The following is a 19,759-nucleotide window of genomic DNA, read 5'->3' as shown; positions in this document are numbered from 1 at the left end:
CGCTCGCCCAGAGGTTGCCAGCAGTAATAGACTGCTTAGTTAATTTGTTCTAGTAGTCACTCTAGATTTGCCAGGTTAGTTAGCTCAGGGTATGGAGAGGGCTTGTGCACCTTTTAGAAATTTTGGGCCGCACGCAGTCATGCAGCCAACCGGTCGTCCCGCCGACCAACAAGGCAACAACTCTGGGAATCTAACGAAAAACATGACACTTGCTTGATGCTTTTCTCGACTGTCGATTTTAAGCTTTCACAAGGTGTTGCTAGTACAATCGGTCCGGGAATCCTGTTGTCCTTGCAGCGTCTCATTTAAGCTAGCTGTTTGTAGGAATTGACGTCGAATACGTATATATGTACACAGATATAGCGACTGCATGCTTGAACAATTCAAGTCCTGTACAGTTGATTATACGCAAGAACTAGATTTGACAAATTCAGAACGCTGACCGTATCCATCGTCTCTATTCGTTTTTGTTTCAGCTCACGGCCCGTTGCCCTTTGCATGCATGCATGCATGCATGCCGTACGTGTTGATCGCAATCTTTGTGCGGTCACCAGTTACGTGCCACTGAGAAGGCATGCCTGCACGTGCGATTTCCCAGTTCTTTCGAATAAATCGACGCAGTATCATCGACCGGGTGTGTGCACCAAGTCTACAAGCCTTGGTCAACAGTACTCACTTGTCGTCTGCTTTCTGTTGCTTGCTGCAGTGTCCATCTGCTCACTTGCTTGTCAAGGCTAATCACCGTGGATTCACTAAACAAATGGCGATGGATTACGCGGCCCGGTCGAGGAGTGGCCAGTCAAAAAGCACCACGGAGAACCTCTAATCATTCAAATCACTCGCCTAACCATCCACACGACTGCGGCGATCGTCGCCTTAATCAATCGCTCAAGGCCCGCATGCGCGCGTGCGGTGGGCCATGTCTAGCCACTATATATATACACACATACACACGCCATGTCTCCGTGCAGCCAACCAAGCAAACTACCATTGCACATTCTGCAACGGAGCTAAGCTTAGCTAGATCAAGAGAGATTTCTGCGATGGGGAGTGGGAAGAAGAGGGCGGCGCTTGCGTCCCTGTTCGGGTTCAAGAACAAGAGACAGGAGGAGGAGGAGGCAACGGCGGCGAGGCGGCAGCAGCAGAGGTACCAACACATTCACAGGGTGCGGCCGAGCGACGACGACGACTACGCCCGGCACTGGTACGCCGAACGCGACATCGACCGGAAGGCCTCCGAGTTCATCGACAAGGTCCACCGCCGGATGCTCGCCAACGAGCAGGACGGATAGTATAGCCACTGGCCGGGGTGGTCTACCTCGTCGATCTTTGCTGCTAGCTATATCGTGCATGCAGGCTATGTGCACATGCATGGTTGCTTGCTTGCTTGCTTGCTTGCGTGCGTGTGTGTGTGTCACTAGTAGAAAAGGGGCCAATGGTCCAGGCCGGTCCAGCCCATTAGTCCCGGTTCAATCCAGAACCGGGACCAATGGGGGCATTGGACCCGGTTTGGAGCCCCAGGGGCCGGCCGGGCCACGTGGGCCATTGGTCCCGGTTCGTCTGGACCTATTGGTCCCGGTTGGTGGCACGAACCGGGACCAATGACCCTCGCTCCTGGCCCACGACCATTGGTCCCGGTTGGTGGCCCGAACCGGGACCAAAGGACGACCATTAGTCCCGGTCCATTCCATCAACCGGGACTAAAGGGTTGATCCTCGTTGCGGCCAAAGTTTAGTCCCATCTCGCCAACCGAAGGGGAATCAGACCGGTTTATAAGCCCCTACCTCTCTGCTTTATTGAGCTCCTCTGGAAATAAAAATGGATGCCCTTATATAAGGAATTTAGGCTAAATTCATACGAATTTCTCTTGAAATTTGTTATGAATTTAATTTGAATTTCCTCTATAAGCGCATCTATGCTCATTTCTGAGTAGCTTTTTATATAGTTTTTTTCTGATATATTTATTTTTTTCTTTTTATTTTCGAGTTGTAATAAGTCATTAAAAATAAGCATCTATGCTCATTTTTTAGTAAAATTAATCATAACTATTTTTTCGTCTATTTATTTTTGAATTGTAATAAGTCATTAAAAATAAGCATCTACACTCATATTTTAGTAAAGTTAATCACAACTACTTTCTTTTCTTTTTATTTCTGAGTTGTAATAAGTCATTACAAATAAGCATCTATGCTCCTTTTTTAGTACAGTTAATCACAACTATTTTTTGCTTCAATTCATTTCTGAGTATCTTTTTATATAGTTTTTTTTCTTTTCTGCTATATTTATTTTTTTCTTTTTATTTCTGAGTTGTAATAAGTCATTAAAAATAAGCATTTATGCTCCTTTTTTAGTACAGTTAATCACAACTATTTTTTGGTTCAATTCATTTATGAGTAGTTTTCTATATAGTTTTTTTTTCTTTTCAGCTATATTTTTTTCTTTTTTTTTCTTAGTTGTAATAAGTCATTAAAAATAAGCATCTATGCCCATTTTTTAGTAAAGTTAATCATAACTATTTTTTCATCTTTTTATTTCTGAGTTGTAATAAGTCATTAAAAATAAGCATCTATGCTCATATTTTAGTAAAGTTAATCACAACTACTTTCTTTTCTTTTTATTTCTGAGTTGTAATAAGTCATTAAAAATAAGCATCTATGCTCCTTTTTAGTACAGTTAATCACAATTTTTTTTGCTTCAATTCATTTCTGAGTAGTTTTCTATATAGTTTTTTTTCTTTTCAGCTATATTTATTTTTTTTCTTTTTATTTCTCAGTTGTAATAAGTCATTAGAAATAAAAAAGAGGCGCAATGTTTGTTAATTTGCTTCAAGCCTTTCGGAATAGTGTCAACTGCACTGCACATAGCTCTGTGCAGTCTACCGTATTCCTCAAGGCTTGAAGCTAACCAACGTGCAGGAGCATTGAGCCTCTTCGTCATCGTCTCTACACTCAGGGCTTATAAACAGCTGCGCGTGCCTCTCGCTTGGCGAGGTGGGACTAAAAAAACAGCTGCAGAAAGAATCAAAATAAAATAAATAAAATAAAAAAAGTGTCACCTAAAGGGCTACCACGGCCTGAATACGACTAGAAACCCAATAATGGGCCAGGATTCAGGCCCGCAATAGGCCCAATAGGCCCACAGGCACATATAGTGCGTTTAGACCCGTAAGCCTGCATTTGAGAGGAGCTCGAGAGGGCAGCGGGACTGGTGCTTATAAACCACTCTCAAGCTCCCTCAGCTAGCGAGGTGGGACTAAACTTTCGTGCCGCGACGCGGGCAGCACATGGCCTTTAGTCCCGGTTGGTGGCACCAACCAGAACTAAAGGGTTGCATTGGTACCGGTTCGTGGCACCAACCGGTACCAATGCCCCCCCTTTAGTCCCGGTTGGAGCCACCAACCGGGACCAAAGGTCTTCGTTTCCCGCCCTTTGGGCTGCTGAAAAGAGGCCTTTGATCTCGGTTGGTGGCTCCAACCGGGACTAAAGGGGCCATTGGTCCCGGTTGGTGCCATGAACCGGGACCGATGCTCTTCCTATATATACAGGACTTGGCAGTTTTCGATCTCTCCTGCTCCACTCCCGTCGCCGCGCGTCTCCCTGCCGCCACCTCGCCGTCGCCGCCCCGCCCCGCCACGCCCCGACACCGTCGCCGCCCGCGCCGCCCCGCCCCGCGCCGTCGCCGCCCGCGCGCCCCGCCCAGCCCGCCCGCGCCGCGCCCCGCCCCGCCTGGCCCGCGCCGCCCCACCGCCCCGGCCCGCGCCACCCCCTCGTCGTCGCCGTCGCCGTTGCCGTCGCCGTACGTGAGCACCTCGCCATCGCCTTCGATTTTTTTTGTTAGATTTAATTAGATTTTTTTGTTAGGTTAGATGTGTAGTAATTTAGATATATGTAGTTCATAGATTTTGTTGTTAGATTAGATTTTTTTTGGTTAGATTAGATGTGTAGCAATTAATTTGTTTATATTATGTTAGATTTTTTTGTTAGATTAATTACATTTTTTTGTTAGATTAGATGTGTGTAGTAATTTAGATATGTAGTTCATAGATTTTTTTGTTAGATTAGATTTTTTTGGTTAGATTAGATGTGTAGTAATTAATTTGTTTATATTATGTTAGATTTTTTTGTTAGATTAATTAGATTTTTTTTGTTAGATTAGATGTGTAGTAATTTTGATATGTAGTTCATAGATTTTTTTTGTTAAATTAGATTTTTTTTGTTAAATTAGATTAGATGTATAGTAATTAATTTTGTTCATAGAATTTTAATGATTTTTTGTATATAGTTTAGATGTGTAGTAATAAGAAGTAGTTTATATATAGTTGTTAGATTAGATGTGTAGCAATTAATGATTTTTTTTGTTAGATTAGATGTGTAGTAATAAGAAGTAGTTTATATATAGTTGAACTAGCTAGTTGATTTAATAAACTAATTTATTTTACTATATATAGAAGTAGTTTGTTTTTAGTAAGTGCTTAGTAGTTGAACTAGATAGTTGATTTAATTAATAAAACTACTTTTATTTAACTATATATAGAAGTAGTTGTTGCATCGACGTCGGCGATGCCTATCCCGCATCCTCATCGTCGTCAACTCGGCGGTGGAGGCCTGCTTGATCAGGGCCATGTTCGGGACTGGGCTCCGCCGGGCTGGTATTGGGAGGTGCTACCTTCCGGGGGACGTAGATTGGTGAGGAGGCAGCCCGTTGTTGACCCGATCCTTGTTTGGTGGCGGTCGCGTGGGCCAGTGACGGTGGTGAGGCATCCGGACACCGCGGAGGTGGTACGTCACCGTGTCAGCGAGGAGGTCGAGCACGTCCGTCGCTACATGGTTGCATTGGAGGGCAGATTCGACAATACCTGGCAGGTTCTTCAGGGATCTCACTGGAGCTATGATCCTGTGATGGTTCCTTATCTTTGGGTGTCCACCGCTCGCGTCGATACCCGTCGGGCGCTACGGTTCTAGTTGTATTAGTGATAATATTCGACGATGTACGGACACCAAGAGATGATGTACTTTTGCTTATAATTATTGAATGCATGCTAATTTGAATACTATACTTTATTTTATGATTTGGTTTTGCTTATTTTATGATTTGGTTTTGCTTATTGAATGCTCATATTGGATAAGTTCTCCTTCATTCCCGTGTGCTAGACAATTTGATATAATAATGCATTCGGGAATGAAAGGAGGAGCTACGTACATCGATCATCGATAGTCAACCCGTGATTAATAATAATGATCTAGTTTAATATTTGAATTATGAACGTAGGCCGGAAATGTCGTACTCATCGGACGACGAAAACCGCCCGGGGGAGTGCGACTGGTGCCACGACGACCGAGGTATCTGCGACAGGTTCATTGTGCTGGACGAAGATCGTCGCTTCAGCATTAAGCTCGAGGAGACCTTCGATGTTCATACGGTACGCAACCGACGATAAAAGTTTTTTTTCGTAATTACTCATGACTTCAACTATTTTAATCATGACAATATTTTTCATCTTTTCCAATTCGACTAGCTTATCCCATGCTTTGCAAGACGCTATGTCTTGGAGAGGATGGGTTTTGAAGACCATGAAAGTTTCGAAACCAAAAAAAATTATCCTAAGTACCAATCATGGTGTGGATTTTCAAGTAAAGTTGTACAATGCTCAGAGTGTAACCCATTTTGGTTGCAAAAATTAGGAAGCACTTTGCAAGATGTATGGTTTTGATGAGGGTATGTTTGTTACCATGGATCTTGGTGATCCTATAATCGAGCAAGAGAGACCTACGATTTTCGTCCGTGTGGATACACCTCCAATTCTTCCCCCATGTGAGCTTAACATAGTTATTAAGTAATTTATATTGTTTATTTCAAAATAGTTGACAACTGATTCTCCTTTGACAGCTTATTTTCATTCTTCAAAGAATGTGCGGAAAATGGTAGACAGAACCTACTACACCGAAGGCTCCGAACTAACTTATCAGGAGAAAAATCATCTGGTCGCATTTTGTACTGATCTTGAGAATTACAATGTCTACAATCGAACTCCTCAACATTATGGTCAATACGTGCCACTAGTGCACGTGTTGAACTACGGTAACTACCATGGAGATACCCTGGTAAGATTTTTGTACTATTACAACATCCGTGCATCTTTTTGCACACTTCTAAAACTAGTACATCATATCATTGCTAACTACGAAGTTATTACTATGTTTTTCAACAGATAATCCCGAATGATTGTGTGCCTCATCTGATGTATACACACGGTAGCCTTCATGTTTTGAACATACAACCAGGTCGTCCTACGAATCTCAACTGTCCATACCGGGTTTCTAAAATAAGTGGAGACCTGAGAATCAAAGAATGGAAAAAATGTATGGACAGTCGTAAGGAGCTTCTTGGAAGCAACATTCAGCGAAGGGCAAAAATTGGAGACAGGATGATCGCCATTCTTCATAATGGAGAGTCAGGGTCTATATTGTTTTATGCTATTTTACCTTAAGGGTGTTTAGGTCCTACCTGATACTGATGATCATGTGTTAAGAACAATTATGTAGGGTTGGGTTCGATGACTATGAGGATGATGATCGTATGACTTATTATTAATAACGAGTAGAAGTTGTATGATGATGCATGATTAGTAGGACGAGTACTTGTTATTATATATGCTGATGTATGCGAGCATGCATGAGTTATTATATCAGCGGGTAAAATGAACATATATAGCAGCAGCGTTGGTAAACCAAGGACGAAGATATAAGAGAGGACACTTCTCTCTATTAGCTAGCTAATATAACAACCTAAAAATAACCCCCAAAACCCCTAAAGCAGTCAATTTCCAAAAAAACATGGACTTTTGGTCCCGGTTGGTGCCACCAACCGGTACCAAAGGCCCCCTGACTGGGCTCGGCGCACAGAGCCACGTGGAGGCACATTAGTCCCGGTTCTAGTTTGAACCGGGACTAATGGGTGGAGGTATTAGTAATGGCCCATTAGTCCCGGTTCATGAACCGGGACTAAAGGCCCTCACGAACCAGGACTATTAGGTGTTTTTCTACTAGTGTGTGTGTATGTGTGTGTGTGTGTGTGATTAGTTGCTTTGCTTTGATGGGTATGTCGCCGGATGTATATGTAACTATGGTGTGGGTTGCCATGTTCGTCCATTGTTTCGGTAGGATGATACGTGTTTTCTTAAATTTGATGTATGAAATGTACAAAATAAATCTACAGCCAAATGATTTAGACCTAAGGGTAATTTTAACCACTCAGCGACGAAGGGTGTGATCTTAGTTTTTCTTTTAGCGGACAGTGGTCACGAAATGAAGAAGAGAATTGGGGATTATATGTTTTATCTTGTGTCTGATGGGCTTAAAGGAGGCTTGAGTTTGGGCCTCAACGGTCTTGAATATGGGTTTGAATAGAGATAATTACTTGTTAAATGACAACGGGGCCTTTTTGATGAGCTTGTAGGAAAACATGATTTTTTTTTGTCTTTGAACAAACAATATAAGAGTTATGATGCTATAATAGTAGGTCATATTCTAAGCGGCAACATATAAATCAAGTATCATAGGCACATATATAACATGAAGTACTAAAACAAAGTCACCTTCAACTCATTATTATAAAAACATGACACATGTAAATAAAGTAATACAACAAATGAGTAGTTCATGGTAACCTAGAATGGCATATGCACTGCTTTAGGTTACCCTTAAAGAGGGCATGTTAAACACAACTATATTTTCTTCCTATTGTCTTATTAATTACCTAGAGAACATGAAAGACATGAGAGAACACGATTTTATTTACTACGGGCAGTCACGGTGCTCCACCTTGGACTATATCTTAATCATGGTACCTAAGTAGATATGCCACCTTATTTAATGAGGAAAGAGAGATTTACCATTTCTTATTCTAGATATAGCTCTTAATACCAACCCAAAACCAAGATAACTCATACCTTTTCTCTCACAAAACAAATGAAATAAGAGGTCTTTTAGATACAACAATAGGATTTGATTCATTAGAGGGGGTATATCTAAATACATATTAAATCATGACTTTTGGTTTCATCTCCGCGAGCCTGCGTGCTATGTTGCAGCCGGATATGGCTTGTAATCTAGACTTTGATTCCCTAGCCCCGCCTGATCTTTTGAGGGTGCTCGTCGCCTTGTAAGACTTTATGTGTGTGTACGCTGCCTGCTGTGGGCTTTGTTAAGTTAAAGCTGGACGCTCCTAGCGTCTTCGTTCTAAAAAATACATATTAAATGCATATGATATGGATTAAGATATAATGGATTCGAAGTGCCCTAACATATAATGCATTGGGAGTGCCCTAAACTTACACTAAATCCAAGACCCACTCACGATGTAAATCTTCAAAGTTAACGAAGAGAATGAATGTAGAATAAACAACAATATTAAATAACCATGCAATTAAAATATATTTAATATAGAAAATAAATATGCATGTACAAATAATATGTGAAAACAATACTAGAAAAATAAAACTTGATATGGATTATCACTAGTACATAAGCGGGAATTAGAGGCACCCCTCAGCGGCGGGTTGTTACCCAACGGATTTAAGCCGCCTGGTGAGAATTAGGATCGGCATCATCGCAGATCCGGTGTGCTACGTCTCGATCGAGATGGCTCGGCTGGGAGGGGGTGGCGGCTACCGAAAGAAGAATCTCGTCGCCTACGACCTCCATTGAGGCTTCTAACGGTGGGAGTACATCACCTGGGAGGACCCCTTACGACTACTTCTTCCCGGATCCCCGGCACGGCGAGCTCCTAAGTGTTACCAACAAGGTTGTCAGAATCGTGATTCTGAATCGGATCGGAGCTCTGATGGCAGGATCGCAAATTGTAGAATCTTCACTATCAGGATCGTAAAAACGTAGATTCTATGAACCAAAATCGTAGAATTATAGGGGTTAGTTTGGATTGTAAAGTCGTAGAATCGTACAACAGAATCGCGATTTTGACAACATTGGTTACCAACCTTCACACCGGTGGATTTTGTAGGGTTACTTGATGTAAGCTTATGTATGTTTGTATGGTTAGCTACCGTATTTAGGATAAAAGATCAATGTTTAGGGTTTAGAGTTTAGGCCATAGTATTTAGGATCAGATATCCAACTATTCTAGTGGTGTTGCACTACCATATAGATCAATGATGAAGCTTGTAGCCTTTACACATATCAAATATGTGGCTCTCTTGCCGTTATATGTTGAAGCATAACTTCTCCAAACAACCATATCCCTCATCCATGAGCCACTACCAGTTGGGCCCCACGAAACACCCATCTCTCTCTCTCTCTCTCTCTCTCTCTCTATTGGACTTGCGGCTAGGGCCTGTTTGGTTACCTGCATCTGCCGAACGGGCCAATTGGATGCAAGAAAAACCCACTTGGTTGTACACATGCGTTGTTGGCCACACGTGCACGAACCTTAAAGCATCCTAGAGCCTGGCCCACTAGGAACATTTAAATATGTAGTTTCTAACAAGCCAGACTGAGTCGAGGGCAAATGGGGGCACATTGTGCACGGTAGTGCAGGGGGAATCAATGTGGAGATGGTGAGAAACCAAAATCTATCGGCACGGGCCGGATGGCGCAAAATCGAGCTCATCCCTCCCCCCTTTACTTGCTCACCTCTAGTAGTAAGAAATCCAGCCTCAGTTCTCAGCACCGACGACAGAGCGAATCAAATCAACAGAAGATATGGCAGTGGCTACTTAAATCTCAGGCTACAGGACCCGTTCCTCCCCTTCGTCTCTGTATCTGCCTCATCTCCACCATGGTCGGGTCGTCGGCTCCAATGGCAGGAAGTAGCATACGACCACCCTGCATTGTTAGGTTGTTAGGTAGGGTGTAGGGTCGATTTCACTAGGATGAACGGATGAAGCTGGTAGTTCAGGCAGCATTACTCATAGCTGTGATTCACACATGAGTCATATTGGTCCACAAGAGAGCTCTTCGTCGCAATTCAAAGCATGTGATACCTTATGGTCCATCATTAGCCCAAGATAGGGAGAGGATGTCTAATCTAAACTACATCTACAACAATGATGTAGAGGTCATGAACATGCTTCGAATGCAAAGAACAACTTTCGCCAAGTTTGTGGCCACATTAGGGCAAGGGGGTTGCTACAAGATAGCATCCACACCTCTATGAAAGAGCAAGTAGTAATGTTCCTTCATGTTGTGGGCCATAACCATAGGTTCAGAGTGATTCACAACATGTTCAAGAGATCCAACGAGACAATTTCTAGGAATATCAATCAAGTCTTGTATGCAATTGGGGAGCTCAGAAGAGAGATGATCAAGGCACCAACTAGGCAAACTCCTTCCAGATCCGCACGAGCGCTAGATGGTATCCATATTTCAAGATGAGTAGTACTCTTAGTTCATGCCATGACATGCTTGTCTTGTTGTGAGCGAGTCATCACTGGTAGAAAAAGAGGCTTCCGTCCAGCCCCATTAGTCGCGAAACTGTAGGAACCGCGACTAATGAAGTCTTTAGTCGCGGTTCGGCAGACGAACCGCGACCAAAGGCTTGGGCCAGGGCGCTCGGTGGCCAGCTGGTGCACGTGAGGGGCTTTAGTCGCGGTTGGCCAGGCCAACCGCGACTAAAGGTGCCCAAAGGCCTTTAGTCGCGGTTGGCCTGGCCAACCGCGACTAAAGCTCCTCCCCTATATATACCAGTTCAGCGCACTCACTTAGCCATTTGGTGCCACTTCTCTTCACAAGGGGGTGTAGGTTTGCTTTTGGTTCCTCTTATGCACACAAGGTGTTTGATGAAATGCCCAACAGCGTGAAACAAACATGATATGAAGTGTTGGAGCCACACTTGAGGTTCCTCCTCGATCGCGGTTAGCAACTTGAACCTTTCATGCATGTGTGTCATTGATAAAATATGCATGTGTGTTGTTCATTGTTTAATTTCTATTGTTTATAGCTAGTTACTTTAACAAATGCATGATGGTTAATTATATATTTTATATTATAATAATGCAGATGAATCGGCAATGGATGTACGGTAACCGACTCTCCCGCGAGTTCACTACGGGTTTGAAAGATTTCCTCGTAGTGGCTAATGCGAACAAGCAGAAGGGTTTTGTTATCTGTCCATGTGTTGACTGTAAGAATCAGAAGGGTTACTCTTCCTCAAGAGAAGTTCACCTGCACCTGCTTCGGCACGGTTTCATGCCAAGCTATAATTGTTGGACCAAGCATGGAGAAAGAGGGGTTATAATGGAAGAAGATGAAGAAGGGGATGATTTCATCGATGAAAGCTATCTTGCTCATTTCGGTGATACTTTCATGGAGGATGCTGAAGGTGAAGGGGAAGGTGAAGGGGAAGGTGAAGGGGAAGGTGAAGGGGAAGGTGAAGGTGAAGGTGAAGAAGAGGCACGTGATGAGACCGTTGATGATCTTGGTCGGACCATTGCTGATGCACGGAGACGCTGCGAAACTGAAAAGGAGAGGGAGAATTTGGATCGCATGTTAGAGGATCACAGAAAGTCGTTGTACCCTGGATGCGATGATGGTCTGAAAAAGCTGGGTTGCACACTGGATTTGCTGAAATGGAAGGCACATGCAGGTGTAGCTGACTCGGCATTTGAAAACTTGCTGAAAATGTTGAAGAATATGTTTCCAAAGAATAACGAGTTGCCCGCCAGTACGTACGAAGCAAAGAAGGTTGTCTGCCCTCTAGGTTTAGAGGTTCTGAAGATACATGCATGCATCAACGACTGCATCCTCTACCGCGGTGAATACGAGAATTTGAATGAATGCCCGGTATGCACTGCATTGCATTATAAGATCAGAGGCGATGACCCTGGTGACGATGTCGAGGGCGGGAAACCCAGGAAGAGGGTTCCCGCCAAGGTGATGTGGTATGCTCCTATAATACCACGGTTGAAACGTCTGTTCAGGAACAAAGAGCATGCCAAGTTGTTGCGATGGCACAAAGAGGACCGTAAGTCGGACGGGGAGTTGAGACACACCGCAGATGGAACGCAATGGAGAAAGATCGACAGAGAGTTCAAAGATTTTGCAGCTGACGCAAGGAACATAAGATTTGGTCTAAGTACAGATGGCATGAATCCTTTTGGCGAGCAGAGCTCCAGCCATAGCACCTGGCCCGTGACTCTATGCATCTACAACCTTCCTCCTTGGTTGTGCATGAAGCGGAAGTTCATTATGATGCCAGTGCTCATCCAAGGTCCGAAGCAACCCGGCAACGACATCGATGTGTACCTAAGGCCATTAGTTGATGAACTTTTACAGCTGTGGGGCAGACCTGGTGTCCGTGTGTGGGATGAGCACAAAAAAGAGGAATTTAACCTACGAGCGTTGCTTTTCGTAACCATCAACGATTGGCCTGCTCTTAGTAACCTTTCGGGACTGTCAAATAAGGGATACAATGCATGCACGCACTGCTTACATGAGACTGAAAGTGTACATTTGCCAAATTGTAAGAAGAACGTGTACCTTGGGCATCGTCGATTTCTTCCGAAAATTCATCCAGTAAGAAAGAAAGGCAAGCATTACAACGGCAAGGCAGATCACCGGCCGAAGCCTGCGGAACGCACTGGTGCTGAGGTATTTGATATGGTCAAGGATTTGAAAGTCATCTTTGGAAAGGGTCCTGGCGGACAATCAGTTCCGAAGGGAGCTGACGGGCACGCAGCCATGTGGAAGAAGAAATCTATATTCTGGGAGCTAGAATATTGGAAAGTCCTAGAAGTCCGCTCTGCAATCGACGTGATGCACGTTACGAAGAATATTTGCGTGAACCTCCTAAGCTTCTTGGGCGTGTATGGGAAGACAAATGATACAAAGGAAGCACGGCAGGACCAGCAACGTTTGAAAGACCCTGATGACCGGCATCCGGAATGGTTTCAAGGTCGTGCCAGCTACGCTCTGACCAAAGAAGAGAAGGTCATCTTTTTTGAATGCCTGAGCAGTATGAAGGTCCCGTCTGGATTCTCGTCCAATATAAAGGGAATAATAAACATGGCGGAGAAAAAGTTCCAAAACCTGAAGTCTCACGACTGCCACGTGATTATGACGCAATTGCTTCCGATTGCTTTGAGGGGGCTCCTGCCGGAAAATGTTCGAGTAGCCATTGTGAAGCTATGTGCATTCCTCAATGCAATCTCTCAGAAGGTAATCAATCCAGAAGATCTACCACGGTTACAGAACGATGTGATCCAATGTCTTGTCAGTTTCGAGTTGGTGTTCCCGCCATCCTTCTTCAATATTATGACGCACCTCTTGGTTCACCTAGTCGAAGAGATTTTCATTCTCGGTCCTGTATTTCTACACAATATGTTCCCCTTCGAGAGGTTCATGGGAGTATTAAAGAAATATGTTCGTAACCGTGCTAGGCCAGAAGGAAGCATCGCCAAGGGCTATGGAAATGAGGAGGTAATTGAGTTTTGTGTTGACTTTGTTCCTGACCTTAAGCCGATTGGTCTTCCTCGATCGCGGCACGAGGGGAGACTAAGTGGAAAAGGCACGATCGGAAGGAAATCAACGACATGTATGGACGGCCATTCTCTGACTGAAGCACACCACACTGTACTGACCAATTCCAGCTTGGTGGCTCCGTACTTTGAGAAACACAAGAATATTTTACGCTCGGACAACCCGGGGAAGCCTGAATCCTGGATTAGGAAGGCCCACATGGAGACTTTCGGCAGTTGGTTGAGAAAACATTTAATGAATGACAATGATGTTGTAGATCAGCTGTACATGTTGGCCAAGACACCATCTTCGACTATAACGACTTTCCAAGGGTACGAGATAAATGGGAATACATTTTACACGATCGCCCAAGATAAAAAGAGCACCAACCAAAACAGTGGTGTCCGCTTTGATGCAGCAACCGAGAATGGGCAAAAGGTCACATATTATGGTTACATAGAGGAGATATGGGAACTTGACTATGGACCCTCCTTTAAGGTCCCTTTGTTCCGGTGCAAATGGTTCAAGCTAACAGGAGGTGGGGTAAAGGTGGACCAGCAATACGGAATGACAATGGTGGATTTCAACAATCTTGGTTACCTTGACGAACCATTCGTCCTAGCGAAAGATGTCGCTCAGGTTTTCTATGTGAAGGACATGAGTAGCAAACCGAGGAAACGGAAAGATAAGAAAACGATCAGTACATCATGCGATGATCCAAAGCGCCACATTGTTCTTTCAGGGAAAAGAAACATCGTGGGAGTGGAGGACAAGACAGACATGTCAGAAGATTATAATATGTTTGCTGAAATTCCGCCCTTCAAAGTGAACACCGACCCAAGCATTAAGTTAAATGATGAGGATGCTCCATGGATACGGCACAATCGTAAGCAAGCAGGGACACAAGGGAAGAAATGATGTGTAATAATTTATTGTACCAAACTTTGTTGAATGGATCATGTGAATTATATTACCCGTGATGTGTTTGGTGTCCATTTTCGAATGATTCGAGATACCACTGATGATACATGAAATTTGGAGTGATTTAGTCATACTCCTGCCTAGGCGTATAAAATTTTGAATTGAATTAGTTTTATTTTTCTGAATTTTTTGATATATTATTTGTATTTTTAACATTTTGAATTGAATTAGTTTTATTTTTCTTAATTTTTTGATATATTATTTGTATTTTTAGAATTTTGAATTGAATTAGTTTTATTTTTCTGAATTTTTTGATATAATATTTGTGTTTTTAACATATTGAATTGAATTAGTTTTATTTTTCTGAATTTTTTGATATATTATTTGTGTTTTTAACATATTGAATTGAATTAGTTTTATTTTTCTGAATTTTTTGATATATTATTTGTATTTTTAACATTTTGAATTGAATTAGTTTTATTTTTCTTAATTTTTTGATATATTATTTGTATTTTTAGAATTTTGAATTGAATTAGTTTTATTTTTCTGAATTTTTTGATATAATATTTGTGTTTTTAACATATTGAATTGAATTAGTTTTATTTTTCTGAATTTTTCGATATATTATTTGTATTTTTAACATTTTGAAAAAGAAAAAGTATTTTAAGAATACCTTTAGTCGCGGTTGGCCTGCCCAACCGCGACTAAAGGTCGTTGCGCGCGGGAACAAAAACCCGCCAAAAAAGCCCTTTAGTCGCGGGTCGCCTCCCCAACCGCGACTAAAGGTTACCCTTTAGTCGCGGGTCGCCTCCCCAACCGCGACTAAAGGTACCCTTTAGTCGCGGGTCGCCTCCCCAACCGCGACTAAAGGGGGGGGCTATAAATACAAGGGCCCGAACCCCTTCTCGTCTTCTCCGAATCAACACCGCCGCCGTCGCCCTCGCCCTCGACGCCGCCCGCCGTCGCCCTCGCCCTCGACGCCGCCCGCCGTCGCCCTCGCCCTCGACGCCGCCCGCCGTCGCCCGCCGCCCCCTCTCGCCCACGTACGGCGCCCGCCGCCCCCTCTCGCCCTCGTACGCCGCCCGCCGGCCTCCCTCGCCCACCGCGCCGCCTCTCGCCCGCCCTCAACGCCGCCGGCCGGCCTCGCTGCCCTCAACGCCGCCGGCCGGCCTCGCCGCCCTCAACGCCGCCCCCCAATCCACCTCGGGCCGGCCTCGCCGCCCTCAACGCTGCTCTACAGAGAGCGATCGAGATCGTGGAGAGAGAGAGAGAATTTTTTTTGTTCTTTTTAATTTTAACTAGTTAATTAGTTTAACAAAAACGGTAAAATAACTTAAAACTTGATAATTAACAAAAAAAACCGTAAAATTTGATAATTAACAAAAAAAACGTATATACGGAGAGGGGGCGGCGAGGGGGGCGGCGATGCGCGCGGTGTTTTTTTTAGGGATCGAGAGGGGACGGCGAGGGTTATAAATGTGTGTTGTCCTCGCCTCCCTCTCCGTGACGCCGTCGTCTGCCGCCCCGTCTCGCGCTCTACCGCGACACCCTCTCCCACCCCTTCCTCGCCCCCTCCTTTTGCCACCGCCCTTTCGCCACCGCCACCGCCACCGCCCCCCTTCTTCACTTAATTAATTTGTTTTTACTACATGTTTTCAGGACTGACATAATGGCGGACGATAGAGCTGACCCGATTATGGACAACTATGATCCGGACGGTGAAGCACATATGTTCGGCATCATAAACGGCGATATTCTATATGTGCCGACCGGACAAGAAGAAGATGATATCTCTTCTTATCTGAACCTTGACGGTGAAGATGAAGGGCGCCGTCAGCAAGATGATGCCGAACAAACGTCGATAAACGACGATCTTCAAATGGAAGTAGCAACCACCTCCGGCGCCGAGGTATATATATATACATTGAGCCTCTGGTGATACAAACTAACTGATTTGAATAAATATGTGTGGACTAACGCGCGCGACTCTCTTTCTTATTTTAGCCCTCGGCCGGATCGTCGAAACAATCGAGTACGTCGTCAAAGCGTGGCGCAACCAAGACGATGAAACAAGGAGAAACATGCACCATCGAGGTTGTCGACAGTGCAACCGGCAGGCCGCTGGAGCCCCGCAAGAACGCCACCAAGTTTGTCAACCAATGCGGAGCCATTGTTAGAGACAACGTCTCGATCACCGTCCAGGAGTGGAATAAGCCAAAGAAGGCACGAATTGCTGGTTTCACTTTTGTCGATAAGAGAACAAAAAAAGATTGCTTCAAAAAGCTTATGGAACATTTCGTTCTACCTCCGGAATACAACAAATTCGATGAGGAGGGTAACAAGATTGAGGAAAACAAGGAGAGGAGGAGGCTAGTCAAACAGTTCGCTCTTCATAAGATGGCCGACGCATTCCGGAAATTCAAGCAAAATCTAGCCCATGACTTTGTCAAGCAGAACAAGACTCCGGATTTCAAAGGACAATATGAGAAACTGAAACATGATTGGCCAGAATTTGTGAAGCAAAAGAAATCGGAGCAGTTCATTCAAATATCGAAAAAAATAAGGAAAATGCGGCTAAGAAGGAGTACAATCATATTATGGGGCCAGGAGGGTATCGCCTTTGGGAGCCTAGGTGGGAGAAGATGGAGAACGAGCTGAGGGCGCGAGGAATCCGTCCAGGTACGGAGGGATGGGACCCAAGGGCCAAAAGCTGGTGGTACGGGCATGGGGGAACGCTGAACCCGGAGACAGGGGACTGTGTTTACCGGGGCAAAATAATTAAACCCACCCAAGCCCTTATTGACGCAATGAGGGATGCTCAAGAGGGGAAGATCAAGTTCAACAGAGAGAACGACGCGCTGACAAAAGCCCTCGGGAATCCTGAACACGGAGGACGTGTACGAGGCATGGGGCACATTCCGTGGAAAATAGGGTTCCCCCAGAACGATGACCCGTACGGTTACAGAAGCCGGAAGAGAAAGATGGATCGGGAAGCAGATGTTGTGGCGCGGTTGGCATCGGAAATGGATGTGATGAAGAAAACCGTGAGTGTACTAGTAGCCGAACGAGATGCAGCTCGGGCGCAGCATGAAGATCATCCAGCGGATCTCAGAAGCCAGCAGCGGAGAAGCAGTGTGGCTTCCACGGAGGCCCCACCGGCTGGTGCAGATGCACCGACGATCGAAATTACTGCACCGGAGCCTCTGGTGGTCGAAATTACTGCACCGGAGCCTCTGGTGGTCGAAATTACTGCACCGGAGCCTCCTCGCTACCCCGTGGACGATATAAAGGAGATGAAAGAATGTCATCTGTATTATCCTATCGGGAACATGTCCATGAAGGTAGCCATCGGCAGTGCTTTACCATGTTTACCTGGAGCACTCCACCACAACAACCCCATTCAAGATGGCTATGCTCGTGTCACGGTGGAGGACATAGTCCAAGGGTTTGAGGACCTGGAGATTGACATTGCTACACCTGAAGGGGAGAAAAGACTTGGAGATGTCAAGCGCCATTTCATTCTATGGCAAAAGAAGTTTATCAAGTTTCCAGGCGAGGCGCCAAGGACAACAAGTCCACCCCCCTACGGTGGTGGCGGTTCACCTACACCTCCGTCACGTCAGCCGACGCCCCCCAGTCCACAACGTCCGGCGGGTGATCAGACGCCGCCCCCCAGTCCTCGTCCGGCGGGTGATCAGACGCCGCCCCCCAATCCACCTCCGGCAAAGAAGCAGAAGCAGTCCTGGATTATTAACCCGGACCCTTATGTACCTAAGACCACAAAGGTACCGGAGCCATCATTGAAGCCTCTCCCCACAAGGCCTTGGGAACGTAGTGCCGAGGAAACTGCCGCGGCCGCGGCTGCTGATCATGAGAAATGGAAGGCGGACTGCAAGAAGAAAAGAGAGCCCGAGCCCAAGCCAGTATTTTCTGATGAGCAAAAGAAGTGGGCTAAGTCATTTTTGAGCACACCGTCCCAAGCCGCGAAGAATCTGCCTGACGACTATGCACGTGAACTTCGTAGGCAGGCACTCATGTTGAAGGAGAAGAAAGAGCGGGCGGAGAACCAGGAGAACAAAGCCTTGGAGGAGGCCGAGAAAACGGAATTAGAAAGTAAAAAAAGCGGGAAACGAGTTGCCCAGCTCGGGGAACAAAGTAAACAATCGATTGCCCCGCTTATAGTGAAAGCCGCCGGTCCGGATGACCCCGATATCATAGCAGCTGCGGCAGCACATGGATTGACTGTAACGAGTGCCAGAGAACAAGCGGCCAACTTAGGTATTACTCTTCGTGAACTGTTAGGCCTTGATGAGGCGCCAGTGAAGGAGGTAGTAATTACATATGTGAAGAATGGGCCTCTCGTCGAGCCTGCGCAGGAAGAGGATCTACCTCCACAAATGAAAGGTCTGCTGAAATGGTACAAGGGTTACATAAAAAATAAAAACGCCAAAGAATATATTTATGCGGAAGTTAGATATGAGCATCACTTCAAACATTACTATGTACAAATTCATCTGAGTGAATTGTTCCAGCTTTTCAATCTGCGCGAGCTCGACAAATCTATCATCAGTTGCTACGTTCTGTAAGTGATTTATTTCTACCCCATCTCGTTCATATTGCCTGCACTATATATATGTCCTAACTATATTGTTGTGTCCGCTATTATACATGCAGAATGAAGATTAAGGAATGCAGAGTAAGGAACATCCATGATGTTGGGTTCATTGACCCACACATCGTTAATGGATATGTGTTGGAGCATCACCCCGCCGACATGGAGGCAGACCTGTGGCAGTTTCTTACAAAGCAGGAACTCAAAAGTGATATTCTATTTCCTTACCATTTTGGGTGAGTGTTTCTGTCTTGAGCACATTCTCTTTTGTTTACTCCATGCATGGTATGTGGCCGGCTAATCGATGAGTTATGCATGACGTACTGTGCATGTATCGTGTCCGCAGGTTCCACTGGATTCTGCTAGTAATTAAAGTTGACACCTCAGAATGTCTCGTCCACGACTCTCTGAATAAGGATCCAAAGCTTTGGGTCGACATGAGAAGAATGCTGCAGAAGTAATTATTTTCATTCATTTGCGCTCTATATCGATCGGCCTATTTCGTTCATTTCCTAATATCAAGTAACTAATAACTCTCTTGTTCATTTAATTTTCTTTGCCTCGTAGGGTTTGGAGACGGTTCGTAGATACAAAGGTCGGTGAATTCAAAAAAGAGCTAGAATTCAAAAGGGCAAAGGCTAAGAATGGTGAGGATATTCAGCCAGCGGGGACCAATCTATGTGCATACTATGTCTGTGAGATGATCCGGAGATACACCTCTGAGCGGGTTCCGAGTGATACCAATGCTCAGAGGAAT

The 19,759-nt window shown here is 44.8% G+C and overlaps 1 protein-coding gene across 1 annotated transcript; it reads left to right on the top strand.

Moving 5' to 3' along the window:
- The first annotated feature begins 1,043 nt into the window (after positions 1-1,043).
- Positions 1,044-1,292, top strand: LOC123117403 (uncharacterized). The gene has a single exon (XM_044538169.1). The coding sequence runs from the start codon at positions 1,044-1,046 to the stop codon at positions 1,290-1,292; it is 249 nt and encodes an 82-aa protein (XP_044394104.1).
- The last annotated feature ends 18,467 nt before the right edge of the window (positions 1,293-19,759 follow it).

This window comes from Triticum aestivum, chromosome 5B (assembly GCF_018294505.1).
Source record: "Triticum aestivum cultivar Chinese Spring chromosome 5B, IWGSC CS RefSeq v2.1, whole genome shotgun sequence".
Lineage (NCBI taxonomy): Eukaryota > Viridiplantae > Streptophyta > Magnoliopsida > Poales > Poaceae > Triticum > Triticum aestivum.
This window is presented reverse-complemented; position numbering and strand designations above follow the sequence as displayed.

Bases quoted from the DNA above. Each gene is read 5' to 3' on its own strand.
- LOC123117403 (XM_044538169.1), top strand. From the start codon at position 1,044: ATGGGGAGTGGGAAGAAGAGGGCGGCGCTTGCGTCCCTGTTCGGGTTC.